Source organism: Lissotriton vulgaris, chromosome 11, assembly GCF_964263255.1.
Source record: "Lissotriton vulgaris chromosome 11, aLisVul1.2, whole genome shotgun sequence".
NCBI classification, from domain to species: Eukaryota; Metazoa; Chordata; class Amphibia; order Caudata; family Salamandridae; genus Lissotriton; species Lissotriton vulgaris.
Genome location: NC_141699.1, coordinates 144,629,424 through 144,656,494, shown reverse-complemented (window position 1 = coordinate 144,656,494; position 27,071 = coordinate 144,629,424). Strand labels below are relative to the sequence as shown.

Below are 27,071 nucleotides of genomic sequence, written 5' to 3'. Positions count from 1 at the left end.
CTTTATCTCTTGCAAATGACACACACAGAGCCCCCCCACACACACAGCCACACAGAGCCCCCCACACACACAGCCACACAAAGCCCCCCACACACACAGCCACTGTAGCATTCTTAGTAACACAATCACTGTCTCTGTAACTATCTACTGTAGACACAGTCACTGACACAGTATCAATTGAACATAGTAACACTGCCACAGACAGTAAAACAATCTTAGTAACACAGTCACTGATTAACATTTAGCCCAGACACACTGACTCAGTAACAACCATAGTTATGTACAATGTCTAGCAATGTTACACTGTGACAGTCACTGAAGCAATATCAATTGTTTATGGTAAAACGTCCTCAGATACTAAAACAATCTTAGTAACACAGTCACGGACTCTAACATTTAACCCAGACACACTTACTCAGTAACAACCGTAGAACCGTAGTTATATAAAATTATCTAACAATACTTCACAGTGACAGTTACTGACACAATACCAATTGTGCACAGTAACACTGCCACAGGCACTGTAACAATCTTGAAACTGTAAATGTACAGGCACCATACGAAGGGGACAACGTCACGGACATTAAAAGATAGCAGAGGTGGTCTTGTGCACAGACCCCGTGAGACACCTCACTGAGACACAGGCTCACTGCAGGACAGACGCACACTCACTGCAGGACAGGCACACACTCACTGCAGGACAGGCACACACTCACTGCAGGACAGGCACACCCTCACTGCAGGACAGGCACACCCTCACTGCAGGACAGGCACACCCTCACTGCAGGACAGGCACACCCTCACTGCAGGATAGGCACGCACTCACCTGCTCACCAGGACACACACACACACTCTGGGTGCAGTGACACACACCCGCTCACCAGAACACACACACTGTCGGTGCAGTGACACACACCCGCTCACCAGGACACACACACACTCTGGGTGCAGTGACATACACCCCCTCTCAGCAGGACACGCATGCCCTCGGTGCAGTGACACACACCCACTCACCAGGGCACACACTCTCAGTGCAGTGACACACACCCGCTCACCAGGACACACACGCTCGTAAAAGTGCAAAGGGTTCTTACGAAGTTGGCCGTCAGTCGGAGGGCGTCGGTGATGTACTCCAAGGCGTGGGCTCCTCCGAGGCTGAGGCAGAGCAGGGTGCCGAGGGCTCGCCCCATGGGCAGGGTCAGAGTCAGCCCCCCTGGAGCATGGCTGGAGCCGGGCATCCGCTCCAGGGGCTGCGCACAGCCTCACCTGTCAGGGGCAAGAGGGGGCATCGGGCAGCCCAGGGCGTCCAGGTCTAACAATGCTTCACAGTGACAGTTACTGACACAATACCAATTGTGCACAGTAACACTGCCACAGGCACTGTAACAATCTTGAAACTGTAAATGTACAGGCACCATACGAAGCGAAGGGGACAACGTCACGGACATTAAAAGATAGCAGAGGTGGTCTTGTGCACAGACCCCGTGAGACACCTCACTGAGACACAGGCTCACCACAGGGACGCACACTCACTGCAGGATAGACGCACACTCACTGCAGGACAGACGCACACTCACTGCAGGACAGGCGCACACTCACTGCAGGACAGGCGCACACTCACTGCAGGACAGGCGCACACTCACTGCAGGACAGGCGCACACTCACTGCAGGACAGGCGCACACTCACTGCAGGACAGGCGCACACTCACTGCAGGACAGGCGCACACTCACTGCAGGACAGGCGCACACTCACTGCAGGACAGGCACACACTCACTGCAGGACAGGCACACACTCACTGCAGGACAGGCACACACTCACTGCAGGACAGGCACACACTCACTGCAGGACAGGCACACACTCACTGCAGGACAGGCACACATTCACTGCAGGATAGGCATGCACTCACCCGCTCACCAGGACACACACACACTCTGGGTGCAGTGACACACACCCGCTCACCAGAACACACACACACACTGTCGGTGCAGTGACACACACCCGCTCACCAGGACACACACACACTCTGGGTGCAGAGACATACACCCCCTCTCAGCAGGACACGCATGCCCTCGGTGCAGTGACACACACCCACTCAACAGGGCACACACTCTCAGTGCAGTGACACACACCCGCTCACCAGGACACACACACTCGGTTCAGTGACAGACACCCGCTCACCAGGACACACACTCTCAGTGCAGTGACACACACCCGCTCACCAGGACACACACACTCGGTTCAGTGACAGACACCCGCTCACCAGGACACACACGCTCGTAAAAGTGCAAAGGGTTCTTACGAAGTTGGCCGTCAGTCGGGGGGCGTCGGTGATGTACTCCAAGGCGTGGGCTCCGACGAGGCTGAGGCAGAGCAGTGTCAGGAGGGCGCCGAGGGCTCGCCCCATGGGCAGGGTCAGAGGTCAGCCCCCCTGATGCATGGCTGGAGCCGGGCATCCGCTCCAGGGGCTGCGCACAGCCTCACCTGTCAGGGGCAAGAGGGGGCATCGGGCAGCCCAGGGCGTCCAGGTAGGGCAGAGAGGGCTGCCGCTCCCGGGGCTGGCACCGGTGGGCACAGCACGGCTGTTGCTCCTGGGTGCTGCTGGCACCGGTGGGCACAGGGCGGGTGCTGCTGGCACAGGTGGGCGGGTGTTTGTTCCTCCGGTTAGCTCATATGGTTTCTGTGGCTCCTGCTTGGGACGACGCTGGCTGCGGCTCGGTGCCCCTCCCTCGGCTCTCACCTGCTGGCAGGGCACCCTCCGTGGGTCCCTCCCTCCCGGACAGACTCCTCCCTCGCCAGCCTACATTCATACTCGGACTGCGGCGTCCCAAACACCCCGGGCCGCCTCGGAGCGGAGCTCACTTCTGGCTGACGTGCACAAGAGGCTCCCCCCAGAGGACACCGGTGTACATTTGTAATATAGAAAGTAATGCTTAGCCGCACATGTGGCACAAACCTGCCCCTTATAAAGTCCACTCGGCCAAATGGGACTCTTCCCACAAGCATAAAAAAACAAATTCCAAAATAAAACCAACAAGCAATTGAAACACATAGTTCACCCTTGGAAAGGAGACGTCAGCATTCTCCCTGGGACAATACCTCATTTTCTGAGAACAGAGTTGTTTTGCTTTGTGCAAATACGCAGGGGAAAAAAAACGAAATTAATGAGGCCGGATGGTAAATAGCAGAGAGCAGGGGTGAGTGGTAAATGGTTACAGCTCTTAAAACATTGCTGAGATTCCCGCGAACAGCTGTTAGACACAGAAACCCCTTATTCTCCTCCCGGCTCATACATCACATGGCTTTCCTTGTGCGGTCATAAAAATGCAGGAGGATGTAAATGCCTGAGCGGGTCATCCATCTTGCACGTAGTAAACAAGCAGACGTTACTAACCCCGCCGCTCGGCCTGCCGCCATGCTTCACTCTGAATGAAAGGTTTGTCACGAACAGGAAGACGCGGCCCGTCTAGTGCCGAGCGAAATAAATAAGGGCAAATTAATACCGCAGCGATGAAAGATGTGGCGGGCTATTGATTGCAGGAAGCGGCCAAACAGCGTTCTAGTCTCCTTGCATTGCACGAAGTCATATTTATAAAGGAAACGTCGACAGTTTTAAAACGTATGTCCCGTAGAGTGGAAAAAAAAAAAACAGTCGACAAGGCATTTATTCCGTTTATTTATGTACGTGGTTTGTCACGCCACGCTACAGAGTTGATTGTCTTGTCTAGAGATGCAAAGTTATCCTTCGTCGGAGCGGGCTGAGGAGAAACGATGGCGTGCGTCACGTGTGCGCATTCACAGTTCTGTCTGGTGGAAGAGTAACCTACACATTTGTTCTTACGCATTTGTGGAAGAAATGATTAGCGCTCCTCTGTGGTCTGGAATGAGAACAGGGGCGCCAGAGTATGGGTATCAGGGCTCGACAAATCTTAAAAATCGCACTTGACCTGCAGGTCTAGTGACTAAAATTTTCTACTCGACCTAACATCAATGCACTTGACCCACAAATTGGTTGTATTCACATTTTCTTCAAAACATTTGCAGCGCAGTTGGTCTATGACCAGTAAGACATGATCGATTTTTTTTGCCTCATTACTATTCTCACTGCAATGTTTTGAAAGTTACAAGCACGGCCTTGGATAAACACTCTCAGCAGTACTCTGGTACACTACTGAACCTTAAACATACTAGAGCACGGCCTCAGATAAACACTCTTAGCAGTACTCGGGTACACTACTGTACATAACACACACTAGAGCGTAGCCCGCAGTATACAAGCTACTGATGGGGGTAGAGTGGGAACTACGGTGTTAAACAATTCGCTGTCTGTGGGAGGCCTCGCTCTTCCCTCCTAAGAGGCGGAGACACAGGAAGAGAGCTGGAGGCCTTAGCCTCGTACTCTTCTGTCTGCTCGACCACTTGCATGGCATTAAACAAGGGAGTATGGGTTACTATGCACCAACCTAAGCTACAAAACAAACACAACAAAATGAGGAGTATGGTGCACTGGATACTGATGTTGTACAGGTTATGGGTTTGTTGGGGAATGGGCTGGCAACGGACAGTTCTAACTTTCCATTCAGGGGAGGGGATTGGACCTGCGCTGCTGCCCAAGGGGTGGGGGTAAAGAGTTTCTAATGTCAACTGTATTGAATAATGGGGGAGGGTGGTACATAATGAATACTCTTTGCAGAACTCAGGTTCACCGCTGAACCTGAAACATACTAGAGTTGGGCTCCAGTGGCTCAGCATCCTGTGATTCTGGGCAAATCACTTAATCTCCCCGTGCATAACAAAAATGAGTGTGTCCTGTAACGTAACTGGTGCTCATGTAAAGCACTCTAATACATTCAGGTCGAGTAAGCGCTATATGAATCTGCAAAAAATAAAACCTTACAGCAATACTTGGGTTCACCGATGTACCTTAAACATATTAGAGTAGTACAGCCCTGGATAAACACACTTCCCAGTATTCGGTACACTACTGTTCCTTAAACGTACTAGAGCACAGCCTAGGAAAGGGCAGATCGCGCCATGGCTTGGGACAGAAGTAACTGCATGACTGGAACGTTTATACGGAGTCTTGCATTGTATTTTATGTCCCAGCTATCCGACCAGGCATGCTGTGTAAGCACATCCCAGGCCACATAAACAATACTGCCGTGCTTGCTCATGACATGAGATCGTCATCTTCCATCACTCTCCTTTCCAGGTCGCTGACATGGGGGCCTGTCTGTCAAGCGACCGTGAAGCCTTTCAGTGCGATTACACACCATAGATTGTACAATCTGGCCATTACATATGTTTTACTTCCTGGTGTGCTTCACGGCCTGGCCTTTCAACTTAATGAAGTCGGCGCCAGCCAGGTCCTCCTTGTGAACGGCCATGCTTCATATACAGTTAATTACAAATCACCCAGGGAAATAAAATGAGATGCGTTTAACGTGATAATTAAAAGAACAGAGGGAATCGAGGGGCGCTGTTTACCCTCTGCATCCCGCTGGTGCACCCCTGACTGCACCCGCCTTGTAGAGCTGGGTAAACCAACTTCTAAGCTGTGAGAAAACACAAACTTTCCTGCGCTGACATCTGGCACCTTAATGGCCACCGCAGGCAGCTTGTTGGCATCTCGTGTGCTACCATTTGACGAGGCACGTGCAGAAAGTACTCTCTGGCTGCCTGTGCCGCCTTTAATTAGATATCATGAATGCTTCGCAGATTCAAAATCTCAAACCTTTCTCATGTGCCCCATCTAGCTGTGCTTCTCTGAGCACTATCAACCTTCTGATCGCAGGCAGTTAGCAGTGCTAATGTTAATGCACACGTTAATTATAATTATGTCTAATGCTAATTTCTAGTCACCTCAGTTTATTTACGATGCCGGTAAGTTTGTGCTTTTCCAGAAGACTTGAAGTTTGAAACAATAAAAAGCGTAACAATAGCCCCCGCTGGGCATCAATCCCCTTCAAAGCCACCTTCCCCAACAATCGGAGCAAGAGCCCCTGACCCGCAGCGGTGTTCCCATCCAAGCGCTCATACCTTAGGGTTTCCCGCAGAGAGATCGAGCCATCCTCGGCAGGCGCAGGCTTACATCACAGACCAAGCTCCACTCGCAGGGCTCCCAGGCTCATGATAAAACATCCAAGGTGCAGGAGGAGAACTTCTGCTTCGCTAGGACACTAGTGTCGTTCATGGCCTGCCTCCGGTCAAGTGTATTAGGCACAGGGGTTGGCAAAAGCAGTTTACCCGCTTATCCTGCTGCGGCTGTAATCAGCCAATGAGAAGTCTGTAAACTTTACTGTGCGGAGATTAGCAACCATCTGATTGGCTGATTGCAACTAGGCCTTAGCCGACCGAGCCCGCGTTGCAATCAGCCAATCAACACCTTTGCTTTTCCCGCATTTTGTCACGGCAGTTCTGAACATTTCACCCAGCTGCCCTCTAAAGACTTCTACCGGCACTGCACTTTAGCACAGACAAAGCTCACTCGCCAGGCCGGTCGAGTAGGCATGAAAACTGTCTCGCCCTGAAAGAAATGGACTCGCATTTGCGAGCGGGCGAGTACATTTGTCGAGCCCTGGGTATGTATAGAGCGGAATCGAAAAAATGCTACAAGCTGCTTTTTGTTGTCTCATCTTTTCGATGGTGGGTACCTTTCACTCTAGTTGGCTGGTTTGATTGAGTGTGGGGCAAAAGTTAATGACAACTGCACACTGACAACGGAGGGGGGGGGGGGAGCGGGAACAGACACACACAGACACACTGACAGCGGAGGGGGGGGGCGGGAACAGACACACACGGACACACTGACAGCGATGGGGGGGGGGGGGAGCGGGAACAGACACACACGGACATAAGGCAAAAAAAAAAACAAAGCACTCACGCAAGCAGGACGGCGGGTGTCGGCTCAATGCCGGACCAGATTCGGGGGCGTTCCCGAGGGCTTTTGGCTGACGTCGCGTGACGTAGCCAAAAAATCTCGGGAACGCCCCCGAATCTGGTCCGGCATTGACGGACAGGCCCGTCTTCCAATGGCTAGCCTCCATTTATGGAGCTAGCCAATGGGAAGAGGGGACGGAGACCCGACGCCACACACAACTCATAAGGTTTTTTGGCGCATGCGTACTTCGTACGCATCGCCAGTCAAAACCTAAAAAGCCTTTGGTAGCACCAAAACGAAGTAGGAGGAAAAAAAAGTCATCGGGGTTAAGTAAAGCCGGTTCATACCCAATCCACTGGCCATGAAACACCCATTAAAACAAGCACTTATAGTGCAATAGGTCTCGCATTTGCGAGTGTGATCCTTTGGCATTGTAAACGATACTGCCTTTTATTTATGCGTTTATAAATCCTGTACGCGGCTTTTACGCACCGCTTCCAGGTTTTGTAAACATAAATTTAAGGCATCATCATTTACAATGCTAATAGATCAAAGTCTAGCAAATGCAAAACCTATTGCACTGCAAGTGCTTGTTTTAGGTGGCATTGGTTTTCGCGCTCAGCTTTAAAGTTGTAATGCTCCCTACCAGCACAGGTCTAAAAAGCCAGCCGTGTTTTGTTGGGTCCATACCCATGACAGACTGAAAGGAGTCCATGTATAAATGGACTGACTCAAAAATTAATCATGAGGCCATTAACATCTAGTAAATATACACTTTGTTCACGGGCGCATAACGTCTCGTTATTATAAGGAAAAATCAACGTGCCTTTGAGCTCCAAAAACAAAAGAGGAAGAACAACACTCTCTACCGTGACCACCGTGGCTGCCTCCGTAAGTCTCCAAACCAAACATACTCGGCACGAAGAACCACAATGAAAAACCCTATTGAAGCATTCTCCTCTTACACGCAGATAAGCTATAGCCACTGCTCAAACACTCAGAAAAATGGTTATTGACAGGAGTTAAGCATCCTCGTTCCTCCGGGAAGGATATTCTCAGCCTTCAAGTCCTCAATTGTAGCTTCGCACTGCCGCACCCGCTCTCGCAGCCCTTCCAACTCCTCCGAGCTGTCATCCAGCTCGTTGAAGCGGATGTGTACCGGCTTCGGAGGTTCATCTTCCAACTGCTCAAACAGCTCGCTGTCTCCAAAATCCACCTCCGCCATCTTCTGCTTACAGCTCCCACTGACGCTCTGTGATTGGACCATGAGCTTGGGCCAAAGTTCATGCGTAACGTTTTGTGCGCAAGCGGGAAAGAAATACTGAAACGCGACGTAAGAACGTCCAAGTGTAGTCATAAAAGAAATACTACTACGCCAGGGTTTAGATTTTTAGGGACTTCCTACTAATGCCGCAAAGATAGATTAGGCAGTTTTTCTCGTTTTAATGCTTACATTTCTACCTTTTCTGTTTGCAAATGTTGGTTTAGCCAGTAATCACTTTTTTTTAAAAACACATTTTATTGATTTTTTTAGGGTACATAAGGCCAGGGGCCGAAGCCCATTGTATATATTATGAAAACATATCAAATCAGAATACCGATAATTACGTACAACCAAATAACCAGCAGGCTGAGCAACTGAGGCATGACACGGGCTACCACAGCCCTCACTGCGCGCAGGATGTCGATATATGCATAGCTGCCAAGGTTTCAGATTGCTATGTGTGACATTTTCATAGTTTCAGTGTAATTATGAGTGACATTCAACGACTATGAGTGACACTTTATCACAAGCAAAATCAAGCAATGAATACGCAGGAAACATATATAAATACATAGCTGCCAAGGTTTCAGATTGCTATGTGTGACATTTTCATAATTCCAGTGTAATTATGAGTGACATTTCAGCGCACGAGTGACACTATCTTGCGGGCAAAAATCAAGCAATGAAGATGAGAGGCACATATAAATATCAGAGATTCTACCCATTTGAGCAACGAGAAACTCTAAGAAGATCCTAGAACTGCTGCACAGCACCAGAAATGGAAGGGCACTAACCAGACACACACTGTGTGACTGCAGGCTGGCAGGCACTGCTGCTGCTCAGAAGATGATCTGTTCATGACCGCATGCTAGCCTAAAAAGCACATTTTATAGCATGGGTCAGCTTGTTGTTGAAACTACTCTGACAACCATAACCCTTCTGCATCTCTCCCACCCACAAGAAAAATACCAGCTTCCTGTTATCATTCTAACATTTTGCAAAGGGCCCAGACACGATTCTTAAATACAACTTTACATATCTGCCCATTTGTATTATTGCTTATGTGTGATATTTATGTTTTCATTGTGTGAATGAGTGGCATTTTACTACCGAATGTGTGACACTTCGAGAGGCACTTCCGCATGAGTTTCTATTACTATTGCCAGATATGCAACACAGTCTTCAGAGTGCTTGAATCCATCACGCTTTTCCATTTATACTGTCCTCTGCAGGTTCTCACTCTTTATGCACTTTAATTCTTTCTCTTTCAACATCTCTCAGAAATTGTCAATAAGCACGTCCTGTCTGAGTGTTCTTAAAATCTACAGAAACATAATAGTTATTAAAAGGAAATAGTATTCGGGAATGCATACAAAGTAAAATGTGTGAAATGTATCCTGGTGCTGTGTTGGTGTCATAGATTGCCTTTACAGTGTTAGTTATTCTTCAGCAATCGTTTAACACTCATTGAGAACTTGCCAGTTACAGCCCAAAATGCTCTTCTGGTTTTGCTGCAGAGGAGACTGACCTCCGAGGAGAACAATCTGCTCTCTGAGTCAGCCTGGCTGCCTGGGACCGAAATTGTTTGGAGGTGGGGTTCTACTGACTGCCAGGAGGCCCTTCGGTAATTGCGACGCATGGGAAAAACACCCTACCAACACCACTTAAGTTTAGAGGTAGGGACAGGGTAGGGCAGCTTGGTAAAAAGAACCAAACTGCCCGTTTGCTTTCCGCCTGGAATTTTGCCCTACTTACTAGTCAGTAGTGCATAGCAATAACTGTCTGTGGTGCCTTGCCAGCATTTTTAAAAAATGAAGGCGAGGTACCACCAGATCTGTGGGTGGGGGCTGCCGTTCGGATAATGATCCGGGTCACGTTGTTCTCTTTCACATTCGAAGAACACACAAGGAAAGCCTATGGTGGGAAGGCCCGACAGTGGGTTTGATTAATCACAACTAGTTCTGATCTGCAGTCCTGCCAAGTGTCAAGCAACACGTGTGACGCCCACGCATTTCAGTGCGGTGATCCGCATCACCGCACTGAAATGAAATGTCACGCATCATGCTGCCAGGCGAGCCAACGGCGCCTGTCACTGTGCCCGTCAGTCACTGTGGCTCTCTCTGCTGCTCGAGGTACTGCCTGTGTCCCAAATAGTTAACAGCACAGACTCCCTGCGCAGCTCTTAGCCGGCGCTACAATGTATCGAGTACTGCGTCACGTCCGGCCGCCAGGAACACAGGAAGTTAGTCGGCGGGGGAAAATCTGGAGTGAGCGTGCAGGCTGCCTCAGTTGCTCACACTCAGCCTCTCATCCATCATGGCTGTTGGCACCAGGCAGGCCGGGCCGGCCGCAGGGGGGTCCTGACCGTCGGCCGCATCATGTGCAGCACAAGCCCACAGCCGGCGAATGTCTCTGGGCTGGCGCAGCCTCTCTACCAGCACAGGCTCAGTCCAAATAGCTGCCTGCTATTGAAATTCCCGAGCGGGCCAGGCCTGACGTCATTGTCAACACCAGATAGTGACACCCGCCGCCGGGTTGGGTCTGCCTGTGGTTGCGTGATGATTGAGAGCGATGTGACCTCATGTCCTGGTCTATGAAGCACCACAAATGAGAGCTGCAGTATTAGCGCACGACCACGACGTGCGCAGCTTCTGGCAGTTGAGGTACGTGGTTCCAGTTCTGTCAAGCGTCACGCAACACGTGTGACGCCCACGCATTTCAGTGCGGTGATCCGCATCACCGAACTGAAATGAAATGTCACGCATCATGCTGCCAGGCGAGCCAACGGCGCCTGTCACTGTGCCCGTCAGTCACTGTGGCTCTCTCTGCTGCTCGAGGTGCTGCCTGTGTCCCAAACAGTTAACAGCACAGACTCCCTGCGCAGCTCTTAACCAGCGCTACAATGTATCGAGTACTGCTTCACGTCCGGCCGCCAGGAACACAGGAAGTTAGTCGGGGGGGGGGGGAAATCTGGAGTGAGCGTGCAGGCTGCCTCAGTTGCTCACACTCAGCCTCTCATCCATCATGGCTGTTGGCACCAGGCCGGCCGCAGGGGGGGTCCTGACCGTCGGCCGCATCATGTGCAGCACGAGCCCACAGCCGTCGAATGTCTCTGGGCTGGCGCGGCCTCTCTACCAGCACAGGCTCAGTCCAAATAGCTGCCTGCTATTGAAATTCCCGAGCGGCCCAGGCCTGACGTCATTGTCAACACCAGATAGTGACACCCGCCGCCGGGTTGGGTCTGCCTGTGGTTGCGTGATGATTGAGAGCGATGTGACCTCATGTCCTGGTCTATGAAGCACCTCAAATGAGAGCTGCAGTATTAGCGCACGACCACGACGTGCGCAGCTTCTGGCAGTTGAGGTACGTGGTTCCAGTCCTGCCAAGCGTCACGCAACACGTGTGACGCCCACGCATTTCAGTGCGGTGACCCGCATCACCGCACTGAAATGAAATGTCACGCATCATGCTGCCAGGCGAGCCAACGGCGCCTGTCACTGTGCCCGTCAGTCACTGTGGCTCTCTCTGCTGCTCGAGGTGCTGCCTGTGTCCCAAACAGTTAACAGCACAGACTCCCTGCGCAGCTCTTAGCCGGCGCTACAATGTATCGAGTACTGCGTTACGTCCAGCCGCCAGGAACACAGGAAGTTAGTCGGCGGGGGAAAATCTGGAGTGAGCGTGCAGGCTGCCTCAGTTGCTCACACTCAGCCTCTCATCCATCATGGCTGTTGGCACCAGGCCGGCCGCAGGGGGGGTCCTGACCGTCGGCCGCATCATGTGCAGCACGAGCCCACAGCCGTCGAATGTCTCTGGGCTGGCGCGGCCTCTCTACCAGCACAGGCTCAGTCCAAATAGCTGCCTGCTATTGAAATTCCCGAGCGGCCCAGGCCTGACGTCATTGTCAACACCAGATAGTGACACCCGCCGCCGGGTTGGGTCTGCCTGTGGTTGCGTGATGATTGAGAGCGATGTGACCTCATGTCCTGGTCTATGAAGCACCACAAATGAGAGCTGCAGTATTAGCGCACGACCACGACGTGCACAGCTTCGGGCATTTGAGGTACGTGGTTCTCATGTTGGCGCTAGTGTGTTATAATGTAAGAACACCCGAAACAGCGGCCGTTATAACAGTGACGTCACTTCAGTGGCCAATGGCTATGGGAATACTTATTAGGGAGGTGCTGCAAAAAGGGCGGGTGTGACATTTCAATATTACCTGCACTTGCAGTGTGCAGGCAGCACAGCTTGCAATACCGCGGGGCAGTACATACCACGGTCGAGCCGGGCCCTCTCAGGCCCACCACCCGACCCTCTTTAGCACCGTGACCTGTTAATTTAGACTCGCCATGGAAAGTTTGCTGCCTGTAGCAGAGGGAGCTGCTCGCCTCTGGCTTTCGGCTGGGGTTAACTCAATCCGCCTGCGGTGCGGATCAACAACTGTGAGTGAATAAATGGTGTCATGTGCCACATAGATTGAGCCTGGCCCGGCTCGTAGAGGTAAGCGCTGGTATGTTTTTCACTTTATTCAGCATCACAATAATCCCAGGATGTTATTTAACTGCGCCAGATAGAGCCCTGTGTTTACTCTGCTGTGTCTCTCTCTGCCCGGAGAAACTGTATTTCGCCAGCCAGTTAAATAAATTCTGTAGTTTCAGTAAGTTGTTTTAGTTATGGGTGTGGGTGTTTTTGGGTTCTGGTTGGCATGAGCCTAGCTGCCAGGTTTTCAGTTTGCTCATGTGTGAATTTCTAGGTTTTTATGGTATTTATGAACAACATTTCACTGCCTTATGTGAAACACTTCACATAAGGCACAACAAATTAAAGGTAGATCACAATCGTTTTTTTCTTCCAAATGTAATTGTTTCATAACTTCTTGTAACCAGCCTTTCTCATAACCTAAAGACTGCATTGCAAAATGACAACGCTTTTGACAATAGCTTTCGCCAATATTCCTTTTCCTTAAGAGACACAAAATGTGTTAACATTCTCGTTGGCTCCAGAAGTAGTCACCAATTTAAACCGATGCGGCTCATTAAGATCAAGAATATAACTCAATTCAAATAATGTCATTAGAGATAAATATTTGGTCAAAAGGCGAAAAATATACCTCTAAACAAATGCACAGTGCTGCTTTTTAGAACATAATTTTTTTTGACTGACCTCTTCATTATTGCAGGCCCAGGATGGCAGCTGTTCCCAGAGCTGCAGCAGGGCTCTTTTGCTGCTCACGATGTAGTACAGAGGCCAGGTGAAGTTTAACTTTTATCTATAAGGAAATCTGTGAGCAATATGTTCATGGGGCCTCTCGGCTCCATAGGGTGCGAATTTACTAAATTGAAAGGCCGGCCAGCAGCTTCAGAAACAGTCATTTAGTCGTCTCGGGCGGAGGGAGCACAGGAGCATGAGAGCTATCTTCGCTATGCAGAGGCTTCGAGGCACTCCAGCTCCGACTCTTGTGAGCGGACTGTTGACGCAAGTGGGCCCAGGTGCAGGCCAGCACAGAAAGCAGCTACCACTCATAATTTAGTTGGACAGGCGAGCTCTTGCACCCCGGGCCGGATAAACAACAAGACTGACTCTAGTTCGAACATTAAGATATTTTTGATGCAGGATTCACGTGGTTGCGGAGGGAGGGGCTAATTTCAGGAATTGTTTTTTCCCCACTCTCATGCTGAGTGCTGAGGAAATATAAATTTTTGGTCAAGTTGTGTTCCCTAGCGTGTACCCCACCGTCTCCATGTACCAGCTTAAAGTGCATGTAACTTCCCTCCTGTACCAGCTATGAAGACGCAAATACATTTGCGTCCAACGTTAACATGTCCTCTTTCAGATCCACCCTGAATGGATTGAATAGTCCGTTCCTAAGTATGCTATGCCAATGTCTTTTTGTAGTGTACTTTACACGTTTTTCAGCTCTGGCAAAGTAGGCCCTGAATTTCTGCCATCGAGCCTTTTTCAGCTTTCTGACTCCGAGAACCTCAGCCCAGGCAGCCTCTGCACCCGTGAACTCTGACTTACTTCCAGCGCGGCCCCCCGCACTTAGCTCAGCCTACTGCCTGCCAAGACTGACTACAACCTTCGAATTATCTGTTCCGCTCCTCGAAAATACATTCCTGCCTACTAGTTTCAGTAAACATCCCCCCAGCTGCAGAGCAGAAGGGCCGGCCTGTCTCCGTGCAAGTAATTCATAGCCTCTGTTACCATGCTCCCCTGGAAGGCCCATGCCCCCACGCTTCGCATGCAGACACTTAGGCGCTTATACACGCACTCACAGTCAGTATAGAATAGCTTCTGCCCTAGTGACCTTTTCCGTCCAGATAATATGGTTCCCAAACATCAGATATCAGATATGATAGAAGCACGAGTTGATCTGACATGCCAGACTTCTGTCTCTTTCCACCAGCGTAAATGTCAAGCCCCCTGCACCCTCCAGTTTCACGTCAATCACACGTCATGCAGCTGCGCGCGCATCCAAGCCTCAGATTTCTGCTGACATTGCAACATTTCTGTTTGGTGCCACCCACTTATGACACCTACCTGTGACGTTTCTAGCGCACACCTCCAGTTCACGCCTAGTTCACGCCTTCTGATTACGTACTAGTAACACGTGGATGCTGTTATCTTGTCTTCTCTCAGCTGTTACGCCTACTGTATTGGTTTCTATAATGTGACTTAAGTATATAAGCTATGTATTGTCAATAAAATATTGCTCTATCCCTTCCTGAACCCCTTGTGGTTGCAGGAACATGATATCCAGTTCCGGAACGATTCCTTTTTAAGGAATAAAACCCCTAAGAACTCTAACACCACGGACTCTGTTTCTTTCTTTCCGATTGAGTTATTATTGATTAAGTACTTACCTGCATAGAAATTTAGACGGTAAATAAAATATTTACGACATTTTGGCGCCCGAATAGGGACCCCTCCCCCACCTCACGCGCCGGTTGGTGCGTTGCAAGCTCTGTCCCCTGCCATCAGTTAGAAGGAAACTACGCGTACCGGCAGGATTTCCTGTATCTCCCTCTGGCCCACAGAGGTGACGAAGACTGCGATCAGTACCCAGACGAGGCGGTGAGGAGTGCGGAGGATCCCGACCAGAGCCTAGCCGAAAGAAGCAAGGTCCGAGGTGTCAAGAGGCCCACCAGTTTCCGAAGTTCCACGTGTCGAGTCGAGTCGAGTTCGGTCCAGTCCAGTCGAGTTTTCCGAGGCCTTCTGTTTCCGTGCTTCCCGGTGAGTACCATTGCTGGGACGTATCAAGACGGGTTTGGGGTACACAAGTCCGGTCTGCACTGTTTTAGACAGTGTATCCGTGCTGTTTAGCAGTACATCAGTTATTAAAGTTTTTGCATTGTCTTCGACAGTGTATCTGTGCTGTTTAGCAGTACATCCGGTATAGGGGGTAGTCATATATGTATTAAATGTCTTTTCATGTGATTAATGTCGTGGCATGAGTGTGACTGTTTTTTTATGTGCATTATTGTGTTCTTGTATAACTAGCTGTATTCATTATTAAGTAGTTAGGATTGAGCATTCAGTACTAAGTAAACAAGATGCCATTCTTCACCAAGTTAAAGCAGATAGGAACTAGGAAAGGGATACTAGAGGAAGAAATTCCTATCCCCCCTAGGGACACTCCTGGAAATTTTATGTACCATAAGCATGGCTTAGATGCCATATTGTATCTAGATTTATGGGCCGATTATACTAAGCATCTAGACGAAAGACACAGATGGCCTGTTACCGGAACATGGGATGCCGAGTGCATCATGAAGGTAGAGGAAGCATTATGGAAAAAGAAAGCTAGACAATCTCAGAAAGACGCCATAGAGTTTTGGCGTAAGGAATCAGATAAGCGTGCTGAAAAAGCACTACGTAGAGAAGACAGACTTAAAGAATCAGATAAAGCCCAAGAAAACGAATTAGTTACTGAAGGGATCCGAGTAAAATCCGAGCAAATAGACCGCGCACGAAATAACCTCGTAAACGGTATGTATCTCGCGGCCGAGGGTTCGCCTGAGGCCATTTCAGAAATACCGAAAAATCTGCCGCCACCATTAGTTCCAACTAAAGTAACTCACAGGACCACTAAAGACATATTCCTGAATTCCTATCTAGAGGATGTTGTACCCGCTTACACCAATCTGCCTGTTCGCGCCCCGCCTACTGACGGTGACGCAGGTGGCAACCCGCCACAACTGCAACCAGGTTTCCCCGTTCGACCGACCGTTCCTCCACCTCCACCACTTCCTACACCTAAAGTCGATCTACCGAAACCGCTTTTACCGGACCCTACCAAAAGACAAATTCAAGTTCAGATACAGACTCCGCGGAGAGATAATGACCAAGCTTCCGCCTCAGGAGGTGCGACCGGGGGTTTGCGGACCCCGCCATTGACACACAGGGCACACCTTAGGGATGTGCAGAGTCCTTTCACGTTCAGATCACCCCGCCTCGACATACTCAAACAACAACTTACAGTTTGCAGATATGATCCAGTACCAGGCAAAGACGATAGAATGATGATGGCATCATTACGGTTACGGTCTGCTACCGATTTTCTGCTGTTATTTTCAGGAATGAAGGAGCGCCTAGACAGAATATATCACTTTGTTCAGACTGGGGAAGACCCTGACAGTATTAAGGACGCTATGGAGCATCAGAAAGTTGACACTCAAGCATATATATTACGTTTTTTCATAAATTGCCTAATAAGAGAACGAGACAGGCCTGAGACAGACCAGGAGGAATTAGATGGACTCAGCAGGTGGGGCCAAAATATATCTGAAGGAAAACATGATAAAGGGGGTTGCATAACCAGTATGTACAGGAAAATAAGAAAGGCAGTGATAGAGATACACGAAAAAGAGAAAGAAAAGGCTTCCTCCGAGGAGGAGGAAGAACCTGAAGAACCAGAAAAAACTACAGATACTATAGCGTATGTAGGTAAGGGAACTTACCTTAGGAAAGGCATTCGCCCAGAAAGCAAGAGAGTTTTTCTCTCTGGCTTAACCAACCCGAATTCTCCTGAACACCAGTTCCAGGAGACAGATAAAAGGCTTCGGGACCGAATAGGGTACCATGTACTCAATTCTATGGATGAACAAGAACTAGCCCGGTCAGCAATATTATGGGCTGACAATCCAGACATATACAATGATGATACCGTAGCACAGACATTCCTGAACCTCTCCCCAGACGAGCAGAAATTAGCAGGTGTATACATGATGCAGCACCTCCTCACGTTATACAGGAACCAACATTCTGATCCAGGTCCCTTACACGATACATTAGAAGCACTACTCACGGATAGATGGAGAGGTCTAAGTACCAAGTTAATACAAATAATTCTAGAACAACGACATAGATATAACACTTTCGTAAGTCCCGAATATGTTCCCGCTCCGCCATCAGAAAGAAAAATGTACCATATAGAGCGTCTGCATGGTCTTGAAAGTCAGAACCCCTTACGAGAAGTACATCCAGTTATGGGTACCGATCAGATCTTGAAACGTGTGTATGTACACACGCCTCTGACTAAGTTAGAACTGTTAGAAATGAAGAAACTAGTACCTTGTCACGATAAAGACCCTGCAGGTTTTCACAGAGAGCTTAAAGACATGTTACTGATGGGGGATTACACATATGAAGATATCATGAAAATGTTAAAGGTACTGCTGCCCACGGGCATCTACGAGAAACTCAAGGAAAAAGAATGGGAGGTGGGAGACAAAAAGATTGTATGGGCAGAAATAGAAGACGAAGAGAACAAACGTGTCCCAAGGGTAGGCCTTGGGGACAAGACTAAAGCATTACCAGGTTTGATAGTACAGGTTCTGCCAAGATTATTGACAACTAGAAAGGAAGACTGGGACGCAATCTCAGCATGTAAGCAGAAACCCGACGAAGATACTAGTGACTTCTATTCAAGATTCGAGAAATGTTTTATTATTAATAGTGGTCTTAAACCAAGTAGCGAGTCGTACCCGCATCTTTTTGTATCTAAGTTAGTGGAGAATTCCCTGTTAGCAGTTAAAAACCGTGTGTACAAGGTTGAGAGTACATGGCAAGCAAATACGCCATCACAGATGTTACAAATGTTACAATACCATCAGAACAGAATTAGAGAAGAACAGGATCAGGAACAGAAACGTATGAAAGACACGAAAATGAAAATGTTAGTAGCCCAGTCGGTCCCAACCGACGGCCACAGAAAGGGTACGACCCAGACAGGTCACGCCGCAGCTCCCGTTAAAGGGACATGCAACTATTGCAAGCAGCCAGGTCACTACGTACATGAATGTCCAGTTCTGAAACATAACATATCCACAGGTAAAACTAAAGAGAGACCGCATCCACCAAGACTAGATCAGGCCCAGCAACAGACCTCACAGAATGTACAGCCTATGCAGAATACACAGCCTATGCATGCTTCATCTCATACAGCACAGACAGTAGCGGTATCACAGCCACAGCCCACAGCCTCGACTCAACAAGTTTCCCAACAGATGTACCAGTATGCCCAATCTGCTTACCCCGATTATCAACGATACACATGAAACAGCCTAGAGAGGGAGTTGGGTTTGCCTCTTATTGAGATTCCTGTAGATCAAGAAGGCCCTTACGTACACAGTCAAGTATTGGGAAAGGACAGAAAGTTTTTAATTGACACAGGGGCAAGCCGCACAACAATCAGCCATAATGAAGTTCCAGGGGCACCCCTCTCAGGCTCACAGAATGTTTCCCTTGGTTTTTCAGGACAGCCCATTGTAAATGAAGTATCTGAACCAGTCCCCCTGGCTGTGGGTCCATTATCACGCGTTACAGACTTGTTACTTACGAAATCATGCCCAGAAAATCTGTTAGGAATAAAGACATTGAAGGCTCTAGGAGCTATTATATGTTGTTCCCCGGAGGGAGTTAGACTCTTTCTGCGGGATTTCAAGGGTCATTATGTATTACGAGAGTTTGATGTCAGATTGAAAAATGTACCAGATCACTTGTGGGCAAAGGGCCCAACTGATGTAGGTTGTATGCATATCACTCCATACCGTGTTACACTCAAGACAGGAGTTGTTCTACCCCGAATCAGACAATACAAGTTACCACCTGATGCTGTAGTGGCTTTACTGGAAATCATTGAAGAGCTCATTGCCCAAGGAGTGGTCGTAGAGACCGACTCCAATATCTGTAATTCACCCATCATTCCGATTCTTAAACGTACTGATCCCAATGCACCGCCAGTATATCGGCTGGTGATTGATCTGAGAGAACTGAACAAATGCATTGTACCACAGTTTCCTGTGGTCCCCGATATCTCTTCCCTATTGACTGCTATTGATTCTGAAGCGACGTTCTTTATTGTAATTGATCTCAAGAACGCCTTCTTTAGTGTACCCATTGATCCAGAGAGCCAATACCTCTTCGGATTCAGTTTAAATGGACGAAGTTTCAAATTTTCCCGCGCACCTCAAGGATTCACAGAAAGCCCCAGCATCTATAGTCAAGCACTGAAAAGACAACTAGATTGTATTCAAATGCCAGTTAACACCGCTTTACTGCAATACGTCGATGATCTGCTGATCACCGCACGAAGTGAGCCCGAATGTGAACAAGCATCACTGACAGTATTACATTTTCTGGCCGACAAGGGACACAAGGTGTCTCCTACGAAGCTACAATTCTGTGTTCAGCAAGTTGTGTACTTGGGTCACTTGCTGTCCAAAGTGGGGAGACAGCTCACTCCCGATCGCATTCAGTTAATTGTAAATATGCCACGACCCCAGACACAAAAGGAAGTGCGGGCCTTCATAGGCCTCACCTCGTACTGCAGACAATGGATCCCTCAATATGCATTTCTAGCTAAACCACTCATCCAGTTAACAACACAGGAGGCAGCGACCTCGACTGTCCTCCCTTGGACTCAGGAACACACACAAGCCTTTGACGAATTAAAGAAAGCCTTATGCCGAGCACCAGTTTTAGCAACACCATGCTACAATAAACCGTTTACACTTTTTGTTACAGAACGTGATGGTACAGCATTGTCTGTCCTCACTCAAGACCAAGCGGGTTCACACAAGCCTTGCGCTTATTTTTCAAGTACATTGGATTCAGTAGCCCAGGCACTCCCTGCGTGCTTGAAGTCCGTAGCAGCAACAGCATTAGCAATCAGACAGAGCGATTCAATTGTTTTAGGACATCAGTTAACAGTACAAGTTCCACACTCTGTAGAGGTTCTGTTAAACAGAACCCAGACTCAACACTTGACTATAGCACGACTGACAGGTTATGAATTGACGCTATTCCAGCCACACATAGAAATCAGACGCTGCAGCATTCTGAACCCCGCAACATTGTTACCTACAATTATGACAGATCCAGCCCCGCATGATTGTATAGAAATCATTAATGCAGTAACCAAGCCTCGACGAGACTTGACAGATGTTCCACTGACAAATCCAGACCTGACACTTTATGTGGACGGTTCATGTATGAGAACAAGTACAGGAGAATTAGTGGCCGCATATGCAGTGACCACTGAAACCGAAGTTAAAGAAACACATCGTATTGACACACTGTCCGCTCAAGCGGCAGAGCTCATTGCTCTGACCCGAGCCTGTATACTAGCCAAGAACAGAAATGTCAACATATACACTGATTCCCGTTATGCTTTCGGAGTTGTACACGACTTCGGAATGTTATGGCAAGAACGAGGTTTCTTGACCTCTCATGGTGCCAAGATCCAACACGGACCCCTCATTCAAGCACTGTTAGAAGCAATACATCTGCCTTCAGGCATATCCGTCATGAAGTGTAAAGCACATACCAAAGTTACAGATTCTGTTTCCCAGGGTAACGACCTGGCAGACCAGACAGCAAAGCATACAGCATTGACTCACATCCAGACAACTGACATGACAAAGGCAATAGTACCGACAAATTGTATGACAGTCAGGGATCCCGCACTAGATGTAATCGATGTTCAGACACATGCTACCCCCGATGAAATAAAGAAATGGACTGAACAAGGAGGGATCCAGACAGAACAAGGTTGGATAACGAAGGGAAAATCTATATGGTTTCTCCCTGACTCTATGGTTCAAGTCATGATCAATACAGCACATAGTCCAGCACATCTAGGAGAAAAAGCGATGTTAGACAGTTTACAGAATATCTGGCACAATAAACACTTACGAGCAGCAGCAAAACAGAAAGTGCGTACTTGCATGATCTGTTGTCAGTTCAATCCAGGTAAAAGCGTCCCTGTAGAGCAAGGTGGATTTCATCCTCCCGATCACCCTTTTGAAGTCCTCCAGATGGATTATATCCAGATGGACCGTTGTCGAGGATTCAAATATGTCCTCGTAATTGTTTGTGCACTTTCCCGTTGGACCGAAGCATATCCAGTCCCCGATTACACTGCTCCGACCACTGCCAGGCAGCTGGTTCGTGAATTCTTCCCACGGTACGGTTTGCCTCGTATCGTGTACTCAGATAACGGACAGCCATTCTCATCTGAATTAATGAAACAAGTTTCCTTGCTGCTAGGATACCAGTGGAAATTCCATTGTGTCCGACATCCCGAAGCCGCAGGCCTTGTAGAGAGGCATAACCAGACACTAAAGATTCGCCTTGCTAAAATATGTCAAGAGAAAGGGGTCGACTGGATAGTCGCCCTGCCAGTTGCATTATTCTATATGAGGATGGTTGCCCACTCGAGATCAGGACTATCCCCGTATGAAGTGGTCTTTGGCAGACCACCGAATATGTGGGGGACGCCCATTCCTAAGAAAATTACTGATGTCGATTGTAACATGTTGACAGATTACCTTGCCTCCTTGATGTCTGCACTCCAATCATGTCGTTCACAGGTTGCCGCAGCCTTCTCTGACAACACTGATGTAAAGCCGCATGATGTCCGTCCTGGAGACCTGGTCTTAGTTAGGAACTTCGACCGAAAAAGTCCGCTGGAGCCCCGTTGGAAAGAGCCAAAGACCGTCCTCCTTACAACTCGGACCGCCGTAAAGATTGAAGGAAGAAAGGGGTGGGTTCACACGAGTCACGTTAAGAAATGCAACGAACTGAAACCAGACCCAGACTCGCCCACCCCCACCAAAGACTGTTTTGAGCCTAGTGACTTTAAAGTTTCCAAACGAGAGAAAACTCCCCAAGAGGAGTACAAATCAAAGCTCCGATCTAGCAAGTCAGACAGTTTAATTGTTTAAGTCCTCCCCTAGGTGAATCGGTTAAATAGTTTCTGACATGTATCCCCTAGATCGAGATAGAGAGAGAGAGAGACAATTCAAGAAACGTACATATTGCAAATCACTGCGTAGTCACTGTATAGTGACATTATTAATTTTGTTTTTTCTAAGTCTTCTGATTATTGTCGCCAGTATATTGCTTCCTATCTATTACCCTATTTTCAAGCGTGAACAATCTACTTACAATGTTTCTGCTGAACATTCTTTTAGCGAGTTACCTCCACATGAACTTTCTTACAGACTTGCGCTGCGCAACAACACATTCATTAGTATGTTACATCACTCCCATCAGACTAACAATGCTACAAACTGCTGGATATGTGGCCGACTCCCTCCCTATCAGAATTACAAGGGAGCTCTGCCCCTCTTTCCGTACCCGTTCACTCACAATGGCTCCTGTGGGGCATGGTTTAAAATAATTAATTCATTAAATCCTGATATTGCTGTTTTCAAAGGGAGCTGGGTTTGGGGAAACTTGAACTTAGTTCTGCTCGATGTCTGCTACCCTGATAAGAAGGGACTCCCCACTAGAATAGGAACTGATCTAGAAAATGAAGTATATGGATTAGGTAATTACACAATTAACCTTATGATTCTTACTGTTGAATCCGAAGCTGCACCAGTTCTGCCCGCTATGTCAGTATTACCAGTCACTGGTGAATTATGTGTCAGTAAGAAAGGTTCAGTACACTTAGGTCATAGTAAATGTACTACTGTGGTCGAATTCAGTGATCAAGGCAAATCGTCCTTTAAAGCTACCCGTCGAGGGGGCGTGGCCAAGATGGCGGGGTGAGCGGACGCTTCCTCCCGTAGCTCCTCCGGCCCGGCTCAGCTCGAGCCCCGATTCCTGCGCTTCTCTCCCCCCGCGGCTGCACTGCGGGCGAGAGAACTGTGCCGGAGTTCCTGGGGCACATTTTGGTGCCACTTTGACTTCTGGGGCCCCGGGGGAAGTTCCCGAAAAGTTTATTCGGAGATCGCTCCGAGGAGTAGAGCCCGGATCGCCCCGAGGAGAAGAGCCTGGAGGCGGAGCGTAGTGCGGCGCTGTCCGCGCGCCTTGGCTGGCCCGAGTGCTGAAAGCGGAACGCCGGAGATCCCGAGGGAGCGGACTGGACGGACTCCGCGGAGTGAGGTGGCTTCCTGGCCGGTGCCCTGGAGGCAGGCGCCATTGCTGGGCGACGGACCTTAGCCCTGCACCGGCGATCCCCCCCCTACCCGGGGTCTCGAAGGGTGACGCCTTGCAAACTCCGCGCCTGGAGGCGCTGGATGGCGGAGTTCGAGCAGTGCCCGAGCCGGGCAAATCAACTGGTGATGGAGGGAGGCACCGGTTTCATACTTTCCGGACCCGTTATCATTTGAGAGTTGCCCACGGACTTGCTGGCCCGGGCTGCCTTCTTGGATCCCACCCTCCCGCCATCTTGTCTTTGTGTGGCTGAGCCCAGTGACCCCTGCCTGCGCCCTTCTCACACGGGAGCCTCGACTCGTTCTGGCACCGACTCATCTGCTGCCCTCCCTGGGAGCACGAGGCGGGAGGCCTACACTTCGGACATTGCTGCCTGCCCTACTGGCCCGGGGGCCGTCTTGCCCATGCCCGGACCGCCATTTTGTCGCCTGTGACGCACTACCCTTGTCCTCGGCGAGGGCCTCACATCTGGTGCCCGCGGGCGGCGGCGCTCGCCTACAGCAACTGACCCTGGGCTTTGCCGGGCCCCAAGATGACTGGAAGACGTGGCGCAGCACGGGGAGATCGCACCTTGCCGGAAATGCTCGGCAGGTCCCAGCAACTACGCGACAGGACGCAGCCGTCCCCGGGGGCCTCCCGGGCATCAACGGATGCACCTGCGGGCGAGCCGCCGGTCACGCGGTCCTTCATGGAGGATTTATTCACCTCCCTCAAGGAGGAATTTCAGACTCTTAAGACCGAAGTGGCTGGAGAGGTCCGGGAGGTGCGCAGGGAAGTCGAGGGCCTGGGCGAACGGGTCGATACTGTGGAGACGGCGGCTCAACGTCGCGATGAGGAGATAACCCATCTCCAACAGGACGTCCTCCGCCTCCGGGAGCAATGTGTCGAGCTCCAGGCCCACTCGGAGGACCTCGAGAACAGGTCCAGGCGGAATAACATGCGGGTGCGGGGTGTTCCGTCCGCCGATGAAGGTGCGGACCTAGTGGCTTATCTGCAGGACCTGTTCCGCGACATCTTGGAGGAAGGAGCGGATTTCCCCATCCACATTGACAGAGCACACAGGGTGGGCCGCCAGCGCCAGTCATCGGCACCCCCGCCTGATATCCTGGCATTCTTGCCGGATTTCCCCCTAAAGGAGCGCATCATGACGGAGGCCCGTAGGAAGCAACCACTGACCTTCCGCGAAAGACCTGTGGCGCTCTATCAGGACCTGTCCGCCATCACACTGCAAAAGCGCAGGTCTTTCCGCATCGCTACGGACTTTCTACGAGAGCACGAGACAGCCTATTCCTGGGGTCACCCCTTCCGTCTTATCTTTCGATGGAATGGGGTACTGCATCAGCTGCGCTCCTTACAAGATGTCTGCGGGGTGCTGTGTCTTACTGCTACGGAGGAGGAAGGGGCTACACCCGCATGGAGGCGCCCCGAGCGGCGGGGCCGACGGAGGTCGAGAAGGCGCCCATCGTCAGCGCCAGCGAGTCGCCCAGACTCGCCCACCATCAGAGCTGAAATGGCGGAGGCCCTGAGGACTGCGGCCAGGAACTTGCCTGAATCTACTGGTGTGGCCTTAACGGCCTAACTTTTCTCCGGGGGGAGAGGCTCTTAGCTTTAACGATGCTGGGCTGGGGGCTGGGGGGGCGGGGGGGTGGTGTGTGGCTGGACGTCCACTTGACTGTTTTCTGCAGACTCGCCCATTTGGGCTAGACTGAGACTATGGGGTGTTGTTTTCTGCTTTTTGTTTTGTCCGGTTGCCATAAATGGGTTTTGGGGGGGTTTCATTGTTGGTTTGTTGTAGGGGGGGTCCCGTTCGAAGATGTCCGAACGCGTATGATGCCGCTTCTGGCCTTCCCTGCGCCCCTGCCCCGCGCGCCCCCTCCGCTGATCCCCCGCCTGCTGCATAGCGCGCTGTTTCCCTGGAGGCGATGCCACCCCTGAAAGTAGTGACCCTTAATGTCAAGGGTCTGAATAACCCCGTGAAGCGTAGGGCGATCCTCTCCCTGTTAGAGGGGTCGCAGGCAGATATCTGCCTCCTGCAGGAGACCCATTTACTTTCCAGAGATTGCCATAGGTTGCGCTCTGCCAAGTTCCCCACGCAACTCTTTTCCTCTGCTGCGACTAAGACCGCTGGGGTGGCCATTCTTCTAGCCAGCTCCTTTAGGGGGGAGGTGCTGTATAAACATGCTGAGCAGAAGGGGAGGCTCTTATTGTATCGCATGCGCTTAGGAGGTGTTACCTTTACGTTTGGTTCGGTTTACAGCCCAAACGACCACCAGGATCGTTTCCTGGAATCGGTGTTGGTGGACGTTACTGCCTCGCCCGATCGCCATATCATCCTGGGGGGAGACCTGAATATGGTCTTCGACTCCACTTTAGATAGGTCTGCCCAGCGCTTTCCGCAGACAGGGGAGCTTTCTAAGGCGGTACAGGACCAGATTGCGGAGATGGACCTGCATGACCTCTGGCGCACCATGCATCCCACCGATAGGGACTACTCCTACTTTTCCCACGCACACCGCACTTATTCGCGGTTGGATTATCTTTTGGTGAGCGGCCCGCTTCGCGCGGCCGCCACGGCGGCGGACATCGGGGTCTTGTCCCTGTCCGATCATGCGCCGGTTTCTGGAGTCTTTGCGTGGCCGGCGGCCCCCCCCTCGAGAGGGATGTGGCGGCTTCGGGACACGCTTCTCCATAAGAAATCGGTAGTGAAGCGAGTGGAGGAGGTCATCCAGGACTACCTGACCCACAATAACAACTCTGACACGTCCCTGGCTACGCAGTGGGCGGCGTTGAAAACAGTCGTCAGGGGAGAGTTTATCTCCATTTCCTCGGCGGACAACAAGGAACGCCAGCGCAAGAGGGACGAACTGACGGCGCAGGTTAGGGAGCTTGAGCAGGTCCACCGCCGGACGGGGGCTCCTCGTGTTTGGAAGCAACTGAAGGCGGCACGAAAACTCCTCTCTGCGTTGGATCTAGATCGGGCGGAGTATGCAGCGCTGCGCCTGAAACATGCCTTTTACACCGGCGGTGACAGGTGCGGTAAGCTCCTGGCCCATAGGCTCAGGGCTGCGCAGCAACGCAATGTGGTGAAGGAGCTAGTGGGAGTGGATGGGATCCCGGTTTCCGGTGACGCGGAGGTGGCAGATACCTTTCGATCCTTTTACGAGGCGCTGTACGCTTCAGAACCTTCCCCACCGGGAGAGGCTGAGGCCTATCTGGAATCCGTGACCCTCCCGGCCTTGGACCCCTCCCAGGCGGACCACCTAGAGAGGGACATTCACGTGGAGGAGGTCATCTCCGCGATCGCACGGCTGAAGCATGGTAAAGCCCCGGGCCCGGATGGCTACACGGCCTTGTTCTACAAGACCTTCTGTCCCACTGTCGCTCCTCTCCTGGCTCGCTTGTTCAACTCCTTCTCCGAACCGGGTGCCATCCCACCGGACCTCCTCTCGGCGACTGTGTCGGTTATCCCCAAGCCGGGGAAGGAC

General features: G+C 50.4%; 1 protein-coding gene across 4 annotated transcripts in view; it reads right to left on the bottom strand.

The window, feature by feature from the left end:
* Window positions 1-8,144, bottom strand: part of ZCCHC8 (zinc finger CCHC-type containing 8) — a 331,099-nt gene extending 322,955 nt beyond the window's left edge. The window contains exon 1 of one of the 4 annotated variants that reach the window (XM_086942951.1): window positions 7,932-8,144. In XM_086942951.1, the coding sequence (XP_086799077.1) occupies window positions 7,932-8,103 (172 nt within the window). In that variant the 5' untranslated portion in view covers window positions 8,104-8,144. The remainder of the gene's footprint in view (window positions 1-7,931) is intronic. The other 3 variants (XM_086942950.1, XM_086942949.1, XM_086942952.1) reach the window with 3 other exon arrangements.
* Between the last annotated feature and the right edge of the window lie 18,927 nt (window positions 8,145-27,071).